At 31.8% G+C, this 13264-nt stretch overlaps 1 protein-coding gene across 26 annotated transcripts in view; it reads right to left on the reverse strand.

Annotated features, from left to right (window-relative positions):
* LOC134687179 (diacylglycerol kinase zeta-like) overlaps nt 1-13264 on the reverse strand; it is a 208664-nt gene that overhangs the window by 45083 nt on the left and 150317 nt on the right. For all 26 annotated transcript variants that reach the window (XM_063547253.1, XM_063547248.1, XM_063547250.1 and 23 more), the window contains 3 exons: nt 5854-5922; nt 4626-4658; nt 1324-1476 (listed from right to left, as the gene is read on the reverse strand). In XM_063547253.1, coding sequence (XP_063403323.1) covers nt 1324-1476; nt 4626-4658; nt 5854-5922 — 255 coding nt within the window. The remainder of the gene's footprint in view (nt 1-1323; nt 1477-4625; nt 4659-5853; nt 5923-13264) is intronic.

Consider the following 13264-nt stretch of genomic DNA (forward strand, 5'->3'; position numbering starts at 1 on the left):
CTTTGATGTGGCCCCAGACTGCACTGTTCATACTCACTTTCTTTGGTAGTTTTATAATCCACGATGGTGGCACAATAATACTTTGATGTGGCCCCAGACTACACTGTTTATACTTACTTTCTTTGGTAGTTTAATAATCCAAAATGGTGGCACAACAATACTTTGATGTGGACTCAGACTACACTGTTTATACTCACTTTCTTTGGTAGTTTAATAATCCACGATGGTGGCACAATAATACTTTGATGTGGACTCAGACTACACTGTTTATACTTACTTTCTTTGGTAGTTTAATAATCCAAAATGGTGGCACAACAATACTTTGATGTGGACTCAGACTACACTGTTTATACTCACTTTCTTTGGTAGTTTAATAATCCATGATGGTAGCACAATAATACTTTGATGTGGACTCAGACTACACTGTTTATACTTACTTTCTTTGATAGTTTAATAATCCTTAATAATCCAAAATGGTGGCACAACAATACTTTGATGTGGCCCCAGACTACACTGTTTATACTCACTTTCTTTGGTAGTTTTATAATCCATGATGGTGGCACAATAATACTTTGATGTGGCCTCAGACTGCATTGTTTATACTCACTTTCTTTGGTAGTTTTATAATCCACGATGGTGACACAATAATACTTTGATGTGGCCCCAGACTGCACTGTTTATACTCACTTTCTTTGGTAGTTTTATAATCCATGATGGTGGCACAATAATACTTTGATGTGGCCTCAGACTGCATTGTTTATACTCGCTTTCTTTGGTAGTTTTATAATCCACGATGGTGACACAATAATACTTTGATGTGGCCCCAGACTACACTGTTTATACTCACTTTCTTTGGTAGTTTTATAATCCATGATGGTGGCACAATAATACTTTGATGTGGCCAGTGACTGCACTTTTCATACTTACTTTCTTTGGTAGTTTAATAATCCACGATGGTGGCACAATAATTCTTTGATTGGCCACTTTTTATACTCACTTTCTTTGGTAGTTTAATAATCCACGATGGTGGCACAATAATACTTTGATGTGGTCCAAGAAGGCACTGTTCGTACTCACTTTATTTGGTAGTTTTATAATCCACGATGGTGGCACAATAATACTTTGATGTGGCCCCTGACTGCACTGCTTATACTCACTTTCTTTGGTAGTTTTATAATCCACGATGGTGGCACAATAATACTTTGATGTGGCCTCAGACTGCACTGTTAATACCTACTTTTTTTTGTAGTTTTATAATCCATGATGGTGGCACGTGTACAATAATACTTTGATGTGGCCCTAGACTGCACTGTTTATACTTACTTTCTTTGGTAGTTTAATAATCCACGATGGTGGCACAATAATACTTTGATGTGGCCCCAGACTGCACTGCTCCTCTATTTGTTGCATCATAAAACATGATGTCTTGTTATGGTAGGCAGCTTTACACCACGAACAACTGATTGCAATGATTTCCTGAAGAAGAAAACAATAACAATGATTAAAATATGTGCAACCTATTTTTTTTCCCTCAATGATCGATTTATTATCATTTTTATGCCTAGGTATCTTTGAAAAAAAAAAATTGTGCTTTGATATATTTGTCAGTAATGAAAAAAAAATCACTGTTACCAGGATTTAAATTGTGTATGCCTGAAGAGCATTTTATGTCCAAAAGACTCAAAATGAAAAAAAAAGATAAAAAGGCAAAATAAAGTATGAAGTGGACAAGAGCATTGAGGAGCTACTCTTATTCAATTCAGTGTTCTAAAGGTGATGAAAATACCATATTTCAAAGATACAGGTTTTAGGTAAACAGATAGAAGATTTCAAAGCTGTATCAATCTGCTTGTTGAATAATGCCTGGAGAACCGATCTTATAGAAATAAGGAGATGTGGTATGAGTTTGTCATGTATTCATTAAAATTTTGCTTTTCTTAGTATAAATATTTTACGAAACTTTTGTTCTTTACATGTTTTAATAGTTGATTTCAAAATCCTTGTAAAATACTAAAATAATGACTATACTCATTAGTACTAAGTGTAATGGAAATTAAACTATGCGGTATGGGCTTTGCTCATTGTAGAAGGTTGTACGGTGACCCATAGTTGTTAATGTCTGTGTCATTTTAGTCTCTTGTGGACAGTTGTCTCATTGGCAATTCATTCCACATCTTCTTTTTTATATGTATAAACATATCTTCTATAACATATAAGTATCTACTATTCATTAATCAGTATAAATTAGAACTGTACTTTTACAATATAAATATCATTATTGAAGGTTACAAATTCTGTCTGATTCCTAATGAGGCATTGAAAAAGTCAAAAAGTACATTACTGTAATGATTTAAAAAAATCTTCCGTTAAATACAGGATGGGATACACCTACACAGTATATACATTGAGTTGTTGATCTGTCTTGTCAGAAGACATTTTTATTAAATAGGTCATAGACAAATTGAATGCTCTGGATATAATCAAGGAGGTTTAAATAAAGCTCTTCCTTCTGACCTGTACTCATTTTCCTGGGCTTAGGGCATTTAACATGTTTAACACAATTAACCCTTTCCTCAATGGAATTTTTTTGTTTTGCATGCTTGATTCACATAAGATTTTTCAATAAAATGCTAAAAATATTCTTTTAAGTATTAATGCATTGCGAAAAACAAATATTTCATCAAATAAATTGAAGTCAGATATTCTTATGAATATCCTTTTCATATTGGATACAAGTTTTATTTTAAAAGTCTGATGCAGATATTTCGTAGTCAATGAGTTTCAACTTAGGTATTGCACAGGCGTCAAAAGGCCTCATTATTGAGTAAAGGGGTGGCATCAAAAGGTGTCATTATGAAGGAAAGGGTTAACTGAAGGTCCTCTTCTAAACCATTTATGTTTAAATAAATACGATTTAATCTAGGCGAACTTGTGCTTTCTATGTTTAATTGGATATGTGCATGACTTAATTGATAAGCATGTTCCGTTTGTTGCTCTTTAGCTTTTGCCTTTATTTTAATCAAAATTTCGGATTACATTTGCAACAGTTCTCAAATTCATTTTTTTTCCCTAGTTGATTTGAAGAAATCTTCTGGTCCTCACTATTATTTCTATTGCAAAATACCAAAATGGTGGTGGTCCTTTGGAAATTTTGGTGATCAAATCATTCGGACCACCAGTTTTCAAGAACTCTGGTTTAACACTATTTTTACACAAAAATAATGACCTTATAATATTTTATTAATTCAATCATGTTATCCTTCCGTATATTAATTTTTTTTAAGCCTAAATACTTGAAAAAATGATACAGATTTTGTTGTTTGAAATCTACATCAAACGAGACCATTAGCAAAAGTACCATTCTTTGAAATTTTCTGTTTGTCATTAATGTTTTGTTTTTTTTCAAAATGGAACATACAAAAACAAAATGTCATATTATAATCTAATATAACAACACGTAAAAACATCTGAATCAGATTCTAAGAAGACTGGACAACACTCATTGTAAACCTCTTTGTTAGATTTAGTCAAATTCTTGTTTTAACATTTCTCTTAATCTATTTTGAATTTAGCTTCCTTCCACAATAAGTAATCACTAGGAGTAAAAAGACATTTATAAACCAGAAAAGCGATGAATAGTCTTATAATTAATCAAATCAAATTCCCATCAATCATATATCATTTGATTCTTATTTTCAATCTGGTCATTATTTTCTTCTGTCAAAATTTATACAATGCTTTCAGAAACAAAAAATTCAATAATAGATTCTTATACTAAATTTTAAAAACATACACCTAAATCAACCTTGCAGCCTCCTTCACAGACAGAGAAAAGATATATGATAATCAAAAATGAGCTGTCATTATAAAAGAAGGGTGAAAGATACCAGAAGGGACAAAATCTGTAGTTTTGAAGCAACTTGTTTTTTCAAGATATATATAACACTTGCAAATACATGTATCATAATCAGTCCATAGAAATGCCTTCATTGCAGATTTTTTTTTGTCTTTTAAAAGGAGGTTTTTCCCTTGCTTTTTTACTCTGCCCTGATTAAAAAAAATTGACAATAAAATATTTTTTTTAACAAAGGCAATACAGTATAACAGGTTTTTTTGCAATGGGTTTTATTTGCCAGTTTTGACCTTACTGTAGAACGATTTACATGTATTGTTTTTGCTGTGTTTAATATAATATCATCAGGTTCTATGATAGCAGTGAATCCTCCATCTCCTGCAACATTTGTACAGAAGTTCAATATCTACAGCAAGTTTTTACCTCATTCTTGTCAAATATTGCCTTAAGGTGGTACATAACACTAGAGGGAGATAACTCTGTAAAGTCAGCTATTAAAACGTTTTAATAATTTGTGTTGTTAAAGGAAAATTAGCTTCTCAATGATCAAAATTGGTGTTTGTCAAACTGCTATATATAACCAGTGACGTAATTTTTCTGACAAAAAGGTTGGTTTAAAATTTTTGAATTTTTTACATTTTTGTTAAAGGGTCAAAGTAAATACTTTGAGTCAAATTAATTTTAGTGAACGTGTTGGGTACCACCTAAACAGTAGTCCTATAAATAGATCTTTACAATCTTAATTTCTAGATTAATAAGAAAGGATACTAACCTTACTTTGGAAGGCAAATCTTTGCTGGAATGACTGAAATAGAAATAAAATAACTTATTTTTTTTCTAATATAAATACTGACAGAAATGTTTAACTTTTTGTATCTTTCAGATTTACTAATTGTGTTTGTTTCAATTATCAGGGACAAATCAAGGTAGTGGCTAATTTGTGCTCCTATAACTATGACGAAATATTTTGTTGTTTACACAGTATTTTTCTGATTTAATACTGTACGTTTTTTTCAATTTCAAAAAGGCATGCTTATCTCATTCAAATTTTTGAGATGCAATAATGCAAACATATTATCTATTCTTTATTTCCATTCTCTAAATATCTTATATTTTTTATACATATTATCTATGTCAAATGGTATATAATTTATGACATACATTTGTGAAAAGCTATAGAAAGTTTTTGTGCCTTTTAAAATCAAATATGCATGCCAAATACACATGTGATTTCACAATAAGAATGTCTGATGAGGTTCTTTAAGTTTCTACTCTTGGTTTTCAGAGACGTATTTAGAGGGTTTTAAGGAGGCCTGGGCCCCCCTTTTAGTGACAAAAGTTTGGTTATTTATATAGGGAATCACTGAGGCATGGTTGGAGCGGGCCCCCTCTTATGATAATTTCTTGATCTGCCATTGTTTTTCCCATTTGAATGGTTTTACACTAGTCATTTTTGGGCTCTTTATAGCTTGCTGTTCTGTGTGAGTCATGAGGCTCTGTGTTGAAGACCTTACTTTCACCTATAATGGTTATCTTTATACTTGTATAAATTGTGACCTGGATGCGAGTTGCCTCATTGACACTCATACCACATCTTCTTATATTTAAACCTGCCACATGCATAGAACTGTGGTAATTGTTAGTTTTTGTCTGCCATATTACACTTCAAGGAAGAAACCTGGCTGCTGTTTTTCTCTTTTGAATAAATACACATAGTATGAAGCTGTGATCTTTTACAGCTTATATTATAATAACATTCCTTTGTTTATCTCATTTTGGAAGGCAATATTGTTATGTCAAAGTTTACGGAAACCTGTGTGATTCTAAGTAATGGCGGGCAAATTTGCATACAAGTGTAAATACGTCTTTTGTATCCCTATAGCCTGTCAACACTAATGTTGTGAATTTAAACTGAGCAAATTAGTGCTGAAAGTGGCATTACACACCAATCTATCAATCAATATTGAAATGAATGACATTAAGATATATATTATTCTTACTTTCCCACACTGTTTACACTTTCCTTCTTGTCTTCTCCTATGGACCCAATGGTGTCGCATAAAAGTTTGCTGAAATTAAAATTACATTATCATAGTATTATATAAAATGAAACTTTTTAAAATATGCCTCTGATAATTTCATTGACTTTTTTTTTCAGGGGAAAGAAGAGATGAGGCAACTGCCCTAATGATATCACAAGAACATAAAGTCTTACACCACACATTTGAAATGAGATGAAGTGTAAAAAAAAACCAAGGCTCCGTGTTGAAGGCCGTACTTTAACCTATAATGGTTTAATTTTTAAATTGTTATTTGGATGGAGAGTTGTCTCATTGGCACTCACAACACATCTTCCTATATCTATTTTACACATATGACAACGACATAATAGCTTAATACGAAGCAAAAAAATTTTGTGATCCTATAAAAATCTGTTCTCAGCAAATGATTGGTCGAAAGTAGCTATGATGTCAAGTTTTTGTTGATTTCTTCTGAATTTTCTATTGTGATGTCCCCCCAAAAAGGCAACCTTGACTGATGACATCACTTCAAAAGTTTTGAAAAGGAAGGTTAAATTTCACAAGAGAAAAAGATTCCACCACTAAAACTCATGAATTACAATATTTTTCAACTCTCAACAATTAAGTTTTAATAATCTAAAAAGCTCGACAAGCCTCATGATTTAAAAAAAAAAAATTAACTAGAATGTGTCCCAAGTACACAGATGCTCCTTTCAAATTGATGGAACTTCAACTTCATCAAAAACTACCTCGACCAAAAATTTTAACCTGAAAGAAGACAAATGGACGGACAAACGAACGAACAGATGGACAGAAGCACGCACAGACCAAAAAGCATAAAATGCCCATAAATGGGGCATAAAAATGTAACAGTCTCTAGTGAAGAAATATCACCACACACTTGTTGCAGTGATGGAATCTAATCTATTCAAAAATTTTCAATATTCAAATATCACTCTTATTTTGTTCTCACTGGTACTCTAAAAGAATTTATTTGATAAAATATAAAATATACATCTATTATGCAGTGACATTTCAAAAAGGTCTAAAGGTTTGACAATTTTATGAAATATTAATAACCAGATACCAATATAAGTCATTAAATAACTCAATTATACAGAACTGCTTCATATCACCATGACAACACTATTAATGCTTTTGAAATAAAGTGTCAAAATTCAACCCAAATTACTAGAAGATATTTTTTTTACTTGATTGTAAGAATCAGCAACAATCCTAATCACTATTTATCTAAATGTCAACACATACTATAGTTAATAAGATAGGACATTCTGTCTGTTCCATTGAGAATCATGTGAGGATACTTTCTATATGTATATGTATATGTCATATTATATGATACTTCATATATTTGATTAATTATGATTTTTTGAAATATAAGGAGTCACTTTAAAAAAAAAAAAAAAAAAAAAATTACATGATGTTTACAATACAAAACAAGAATGTGTTCTAAGTACACCGATGCCCCATCCACACTACCATTTTCTATTTTAGTGGACTGTGACAATGGGGTAAAATCTCTAATTTAATTGGCATTAAAATTAGAAAGATAATATCATAAGTTTCAAGTTGATTGGACTTCAACTTCATCATGACTACCTCGACCAAAAACTTTAACCCGAAGTGGAATATACAGACAGACGGACAGACAAACATGAAAACCTAATGCCTATAAATGGGTCATAAAAAACATAGATTATGTAACAAGTCTGAAATGTGAAAAATTGGTTGATCTTAAATTATATAGGGAATCAGACTGAAGCACGATTGGAGAAATACAGCTGTGAAGTGTATTGCAGCTTGTGGTTTGGAAAATGTTTGCTCATTGTTAATAGCTTAAACTATGACATAAAGTTGCTTGCATTCCCTCCATGTGGATTGTTAGATAGTTGCTCATTGCAAATCATACCATTTCTCCTTTTTATCTTATACTGATATATTTCATATTAATGCAATTTCCAACTTTTGTATACATATACTGTAAATTCAGAAATTATTGTGTGCTGAAATTGCAATTCTGTCATTTTAGACTAAAATACGATTTTAATTTTTGCGATTTTGAAAAAAAATCTGTTTCATTCTACAAAAAAAAGACAAAATGCGAGGTAAAATTATTGCGATTCTAACTCTGTCCTATTTTTCACAATAATAAAAAAAAACAAATTGCAATAATTTCTGAATTTATAGTAATGATAAGTTGGTCATAAAAATATAGTGACCTGTAGCTGTTTACAGCCTTTGGTGTTTAGTACATATACGTGCCTCATTAGCATTCATACCACATTTCTATTAACAAAGAAGTCAGATCTATATATCGACATCAGCCAAAATTGAATGTAGGTGGCTACAATAGCAATGGTATATAGAGATATAAACAATTCAGGGTCTATCATTAGTGTTTGAACAGTCACGACTGTCACGACTGTCACGACTGTCACTCTAAGAGCAAAACAATCACAGCTCCAATAATAACACTTCAGTTTGTAATTAATTTATCTTGACGATGGCCTTCAGACGAATTTATCTTTCCCAAAAACGAAATTTCATGACGTTCAAATTATTGAGAGGACAATTTAGTTATGAGTACCCTGAAGGAAAGTACTTCGTTGAACACGTCCAACTGATTAATGACAGGTGGCGTCACCATCAATGGATAATCAAATCAACACTATATCATTAATGATTGGCAAAAGGCAATATTTTTTTCACAACTTTCGCTACATTTATCGTTAATTGCATATGAGGACTATTTGATTTGATCGATAGTTTTTTCACAACTTTCCTTACTTTTATCTTAATTACATATGAGGACTATTTGATTTGATCGATAGTTGTAGTTCATTGGGAGTTCCAAAACTGAGAGATTTAATTAGGTGAACATTGATATATTTCAAAAGACTTTGAAATTATTTTCCAACTACTACATTTTCACATACATTAACTGAGTCTTAGAGGGAATAAATATACAATTTGAGTAAAATTGAGAACGGAAATGGGGAATGTGTCAAAGACACAACAACCCGACCATAGAAAAAACAACAGTTTTTCAATGTACCAAGAAATTCCTAACAACTTCCATATGCCATGAAATTTTCAAATTTGAAAAGGATTGCTTGATTTATGGTTCTCAAAGAAAGACCAATCTAAGAAAAATCAATGGTATAAATTTTAACTTCCAGTTTTTCCATCTTTAACTATTACTTAAATTTAACAATCATACAATTCCCTTACACAAGAATATTGATAATTCAAAATTGAATTAGACATCCAACACTATAGACAAAAGATTTACTATAAGTCTCTGATATCACAATGGATAATAAATACCAAACGTGGGTGAGATTTTCCTCACTCACAGTTACACAACAGCTTATTTGTCTTTGTTATTTTCTCAAGTTTTTGTCAACTAAGGCTATTAGTGGACATTTATTTTCCCAAGGCAATGACCTTAGCCAGGCGATGATCTTTATTAGTAAATCATCGTCCCTTGATACATAAGACAGTAAATTGTAGTTACTCAACAGACAAACTAAATAATTTAGCATCAAAAGTCAGTCAACCTTTTGAAATGCTCTTAAATTCCTTTTATCTAACACTATAACAATAGCTTGAATGTATCATGTTTATTCCACAGCTATGAAATTTTCCTGAAAATTTAATGTAAAAAATTAATAATTCTAGACAAAGCAAAATTGCATAATCAGGTATGTTTTAAATCGATATGATTTTAGATGCTGGGTTTTAAAAATACTTAATTATCACTGAACTAGTATATATTTGTTTAGGGGCCAGCTGAGGGACGCCTCCGGGTGCGGGAATTTCTCACTACATTGAAGACCTGTTGGTGACCTTCTGCTGTTGTTTTTTTTAATTTGGTCGGGTTGTTGTCTCTTTGACACATTCCCGATTTCCATTCTCAATTTTCTTGATATCCATGCAGTTTATATGTTTATATAATCAGATTGAGGCTGACACCTGGTAAATTATCCAACATGGCAGACGGTCATTAAAGCTTGAAATGTATTATAACTTGTATAGACCCTTGTCTATTGACTGTTCCAGAATTTAAAGGACTATGGGTAAATCACATTGTTCCTTCACCAAAATGAAAATAATGTCATATCATTGGTTGAATTTTCATTGTTAAAGAATTTTAGGACCTAATTTTTTAACCAATTACAATGCTTTGGTGTTTACTTTTGAAAATATTACCCAGAATTCATAAGATTTTAGAAAGACAAACTGTGGAGGACTATATATTTTCCACTTGATGTATTAATTTTGGTTAATTTTGTCATAAAATTGTTCATTTGTTTCAATATACCCTACATCTCCTTCCATCCAAAAATAACAGTTAAACTTCCATGACCATGTGCTAGTATGGAAAACCAAATAGACCAAAAATTGCACAAAAGTATCCACTGTCAAAATGAAACCATGGTTGACCATGGTTACCATCGCCGATCATTGATTACCATGATCAAACCATGGTTTGAGGTGCTTTAAACCATAGTCAACCGATCATTGATTACCATGAGGTGCTTTAAACCATGGTCAACCGATCATTGATTACCATGATCAAACCATGGTTTGAGGTGCTTTAAACCATAGTCAACCGATCATTGATTACCATGATCAAACCATGGTTTGAGGTGCTTTAAACCATAGTCAACCGATCATTGATTACCATGATCAAACCATGGTTTGAGGTGCTTTAAACCATAGTCAACCGATCATTGATTACCATGATCAAACCATGGTTTGAGGTGCTTTAAACCATGGTCAACCGATCATTGATTATCATGATCAAACCATGGTTTGAGGTGCTTTAAACCATAGTCAACCGATCATTGATTACCATGATCAAACCATGGTTTGAGGTGCTTTAAACCATAGTCAACCGATCATTGATTACCATGATCAAACCATGGTTTGAGGTGCTTTAAACCATGGTCAAACGATCATTGATTACCATGATCAAACCATGGTTTGAGGTGCTTTAAACCATAGTCAACCGATCATTGATTACCATGATCAAACCATGGTTTGAGGTGCTTTAAACCATAGTCAACCGATCATTGATAACCATGATCAAACCATGGTTTGAGGTGCTTTAAACCATGGTCAACTGATCATTGATTACCATGATCAAACCATGGTTTGAGGTGCTTTAAACCATGGTCAACCGATCATTGATTACCATGATCAAACCATGGTTTGAGGTGCTTTAAACCATAGTCAACCGATCATTGATTACCATGATCAAACCATGGTTTGAGGTGCTTTAAACCATAGTCAACTGATCATTGATTACCATGATCAAACCATGGTTTGAGGTGCTTTAAACCATAGTCAACTATGGTTGTCCACTTTTGTGACCATAGTTGACCATGGTTAATAATTACGAATGGCTGATTGACAAAACATTTCTGGATACCAGGGCTTTTTCAAAATAATATGAATTAAACATTGCAGCTTAGTGTTTGGACATTTTCCATTATTCACTAAGATTACTCTCTAAATCTTTCTATCACTTAGAGAAAGTGAAGTAGAAAAAATAGCCATCCATTCTATCCAAATGTCCAAGGTAAATGACCATCGATCTAAATTCGTTTCTGGAAAATGACCAATTCATTATTTTTATGGAATCTATCTAACTTTACAATTAATTTCAATTAATCCAACATTTTGCTCAAATGGTCAACTTAATATTCTCTGGCTGTCCCTAATATAAAAGCCATCAACAGGTTTATCTTACTATCTCAGACTATTCAAACGAAAGCTAGATATATGGTTTTGTTGTTTTGAATTTCCAATCTAAAGTTCTCATAAATCAACCAGTGCTTACTTGTTTGGTGACATTTTTATATCGCTTGTTTTCAGATTTATGTGAATAATATGATGCTCTGAATTTTCATCATAATTATTTATGACACTAACATCATAATTTATAATTTCACTGTACATTTATTAATTATTGTGTACATTTATTAATGCGATTCGTGAAAAATGGACAAAAATGCAAGATTATTTTTTGTGATTTGTGAAGAATGGACAAAAATGCAAGATTATATTCGGTTTTTTTGAAGAATCGACAAAAATGCAAGATTATTTTTTGAGATTTGGGAAGAATGGACAAAAATGCAAGATTATTTTTTGCGATTTAGGAAGGATGGACAAAAATGATAGATTAATTTTTGCGATATGGGAATAATTGCTGAATTTACAGAAGATTGGGCAAACATTTACCTATATTTATTATCCAAAAAAAATATACATGTAAAAGTATGAGCCGTTAAAAAATTATGTTTTAATAAAACTGTGACCACATCTCCAGATAAAACTCAGATGTTGTTACTTCAGTTTCCCTAAGAATGATCATAATAACACATACATTAACCCGTTCACCACAGTCAACACCAAAGACTTTCTAATGAAGAAATACAATGTTTCCATACCACCATACAATAGAACCCAATTATGTTAGAGGGAATAAAATGATGTAAAGGGTTAATACTACTATGTTTGAAAAACGTTTTACAAGTTTTCTAGGAATATCAACAAGTAAAATGGACGTTGCTAAACAATATGTTGTCTGAGTCTTACAGATTTCTCACTTATGGATCAACAAGTTAAAACTACTGTTTTGAAATTATTTAGTTCGGAGACTGCAGTTTTCGATCTTTGCTCTCCTTTTTCTATTTTTCTTTTTTTCCTTCATTTAAAAGAGAAATTGACATAAAATTCTGTAAATAAAATAACAAAGCATAAGCTGATTTAGCTCAATCAAATAGTTAGTTCCTATTCTGGACCACCAGGGGGAGCTGGAATCGCAAAGTATTTGACTTCCGAGGGATTGTTAAGGTTTATTATCTATTTACATGGGCTGCCATTGTCTGTCTGTCTTTACATCTAGCCTATTATCTATTAAAAAAAAGAACCGACATTGTTAAAAAGTGGACATAAAAAAAATATATGTACCGGTATATATTCCCACAAATTCCTAATTTTTTTAGTAAAAATAAAAGCATATGACTTTCTTTATTGTTTTTTTTTCTGTTTTTTGCTTGACATTTTAGAAATTTATGTAATATACACCTCAAAATTAATTGCTGAAAGGTAAAGAACCCCAAAAATACTGTTAAAACTTGATGCCTTTGATAATTTCAGAACATTGACCCAAATATTAGTTAAAAAGCCTGGCACAAAAACTTGTTAGTTTGTTACAGTCGCTCTTGGGCTATAATCTTATTAATGTTCTGTACATTTACAGCTTTCTCTTTAAATGTCGGCAATAATGACTTTCAATTATTTCCATTTATGCTATACTGAATATATCTAAATTAGAATAGACACAAATGTAATGTTG

This window comes from Mytilus trossulus, chromosome 10, assembly GCF_036588685.1.
Source record: "Mytilus trossulus isolate FHL-02 chromosome 10, PNRI_Mtr1.1.1.hap1, whole genome shotgun sequence".
In the NCBI taxonomy this organism is placed as follows: Eukaryota; Metazoa; Mollusca; class Bivalvia; order Mytilida; family Mytilidae; genus Mytilus; species Mytilus trossulus.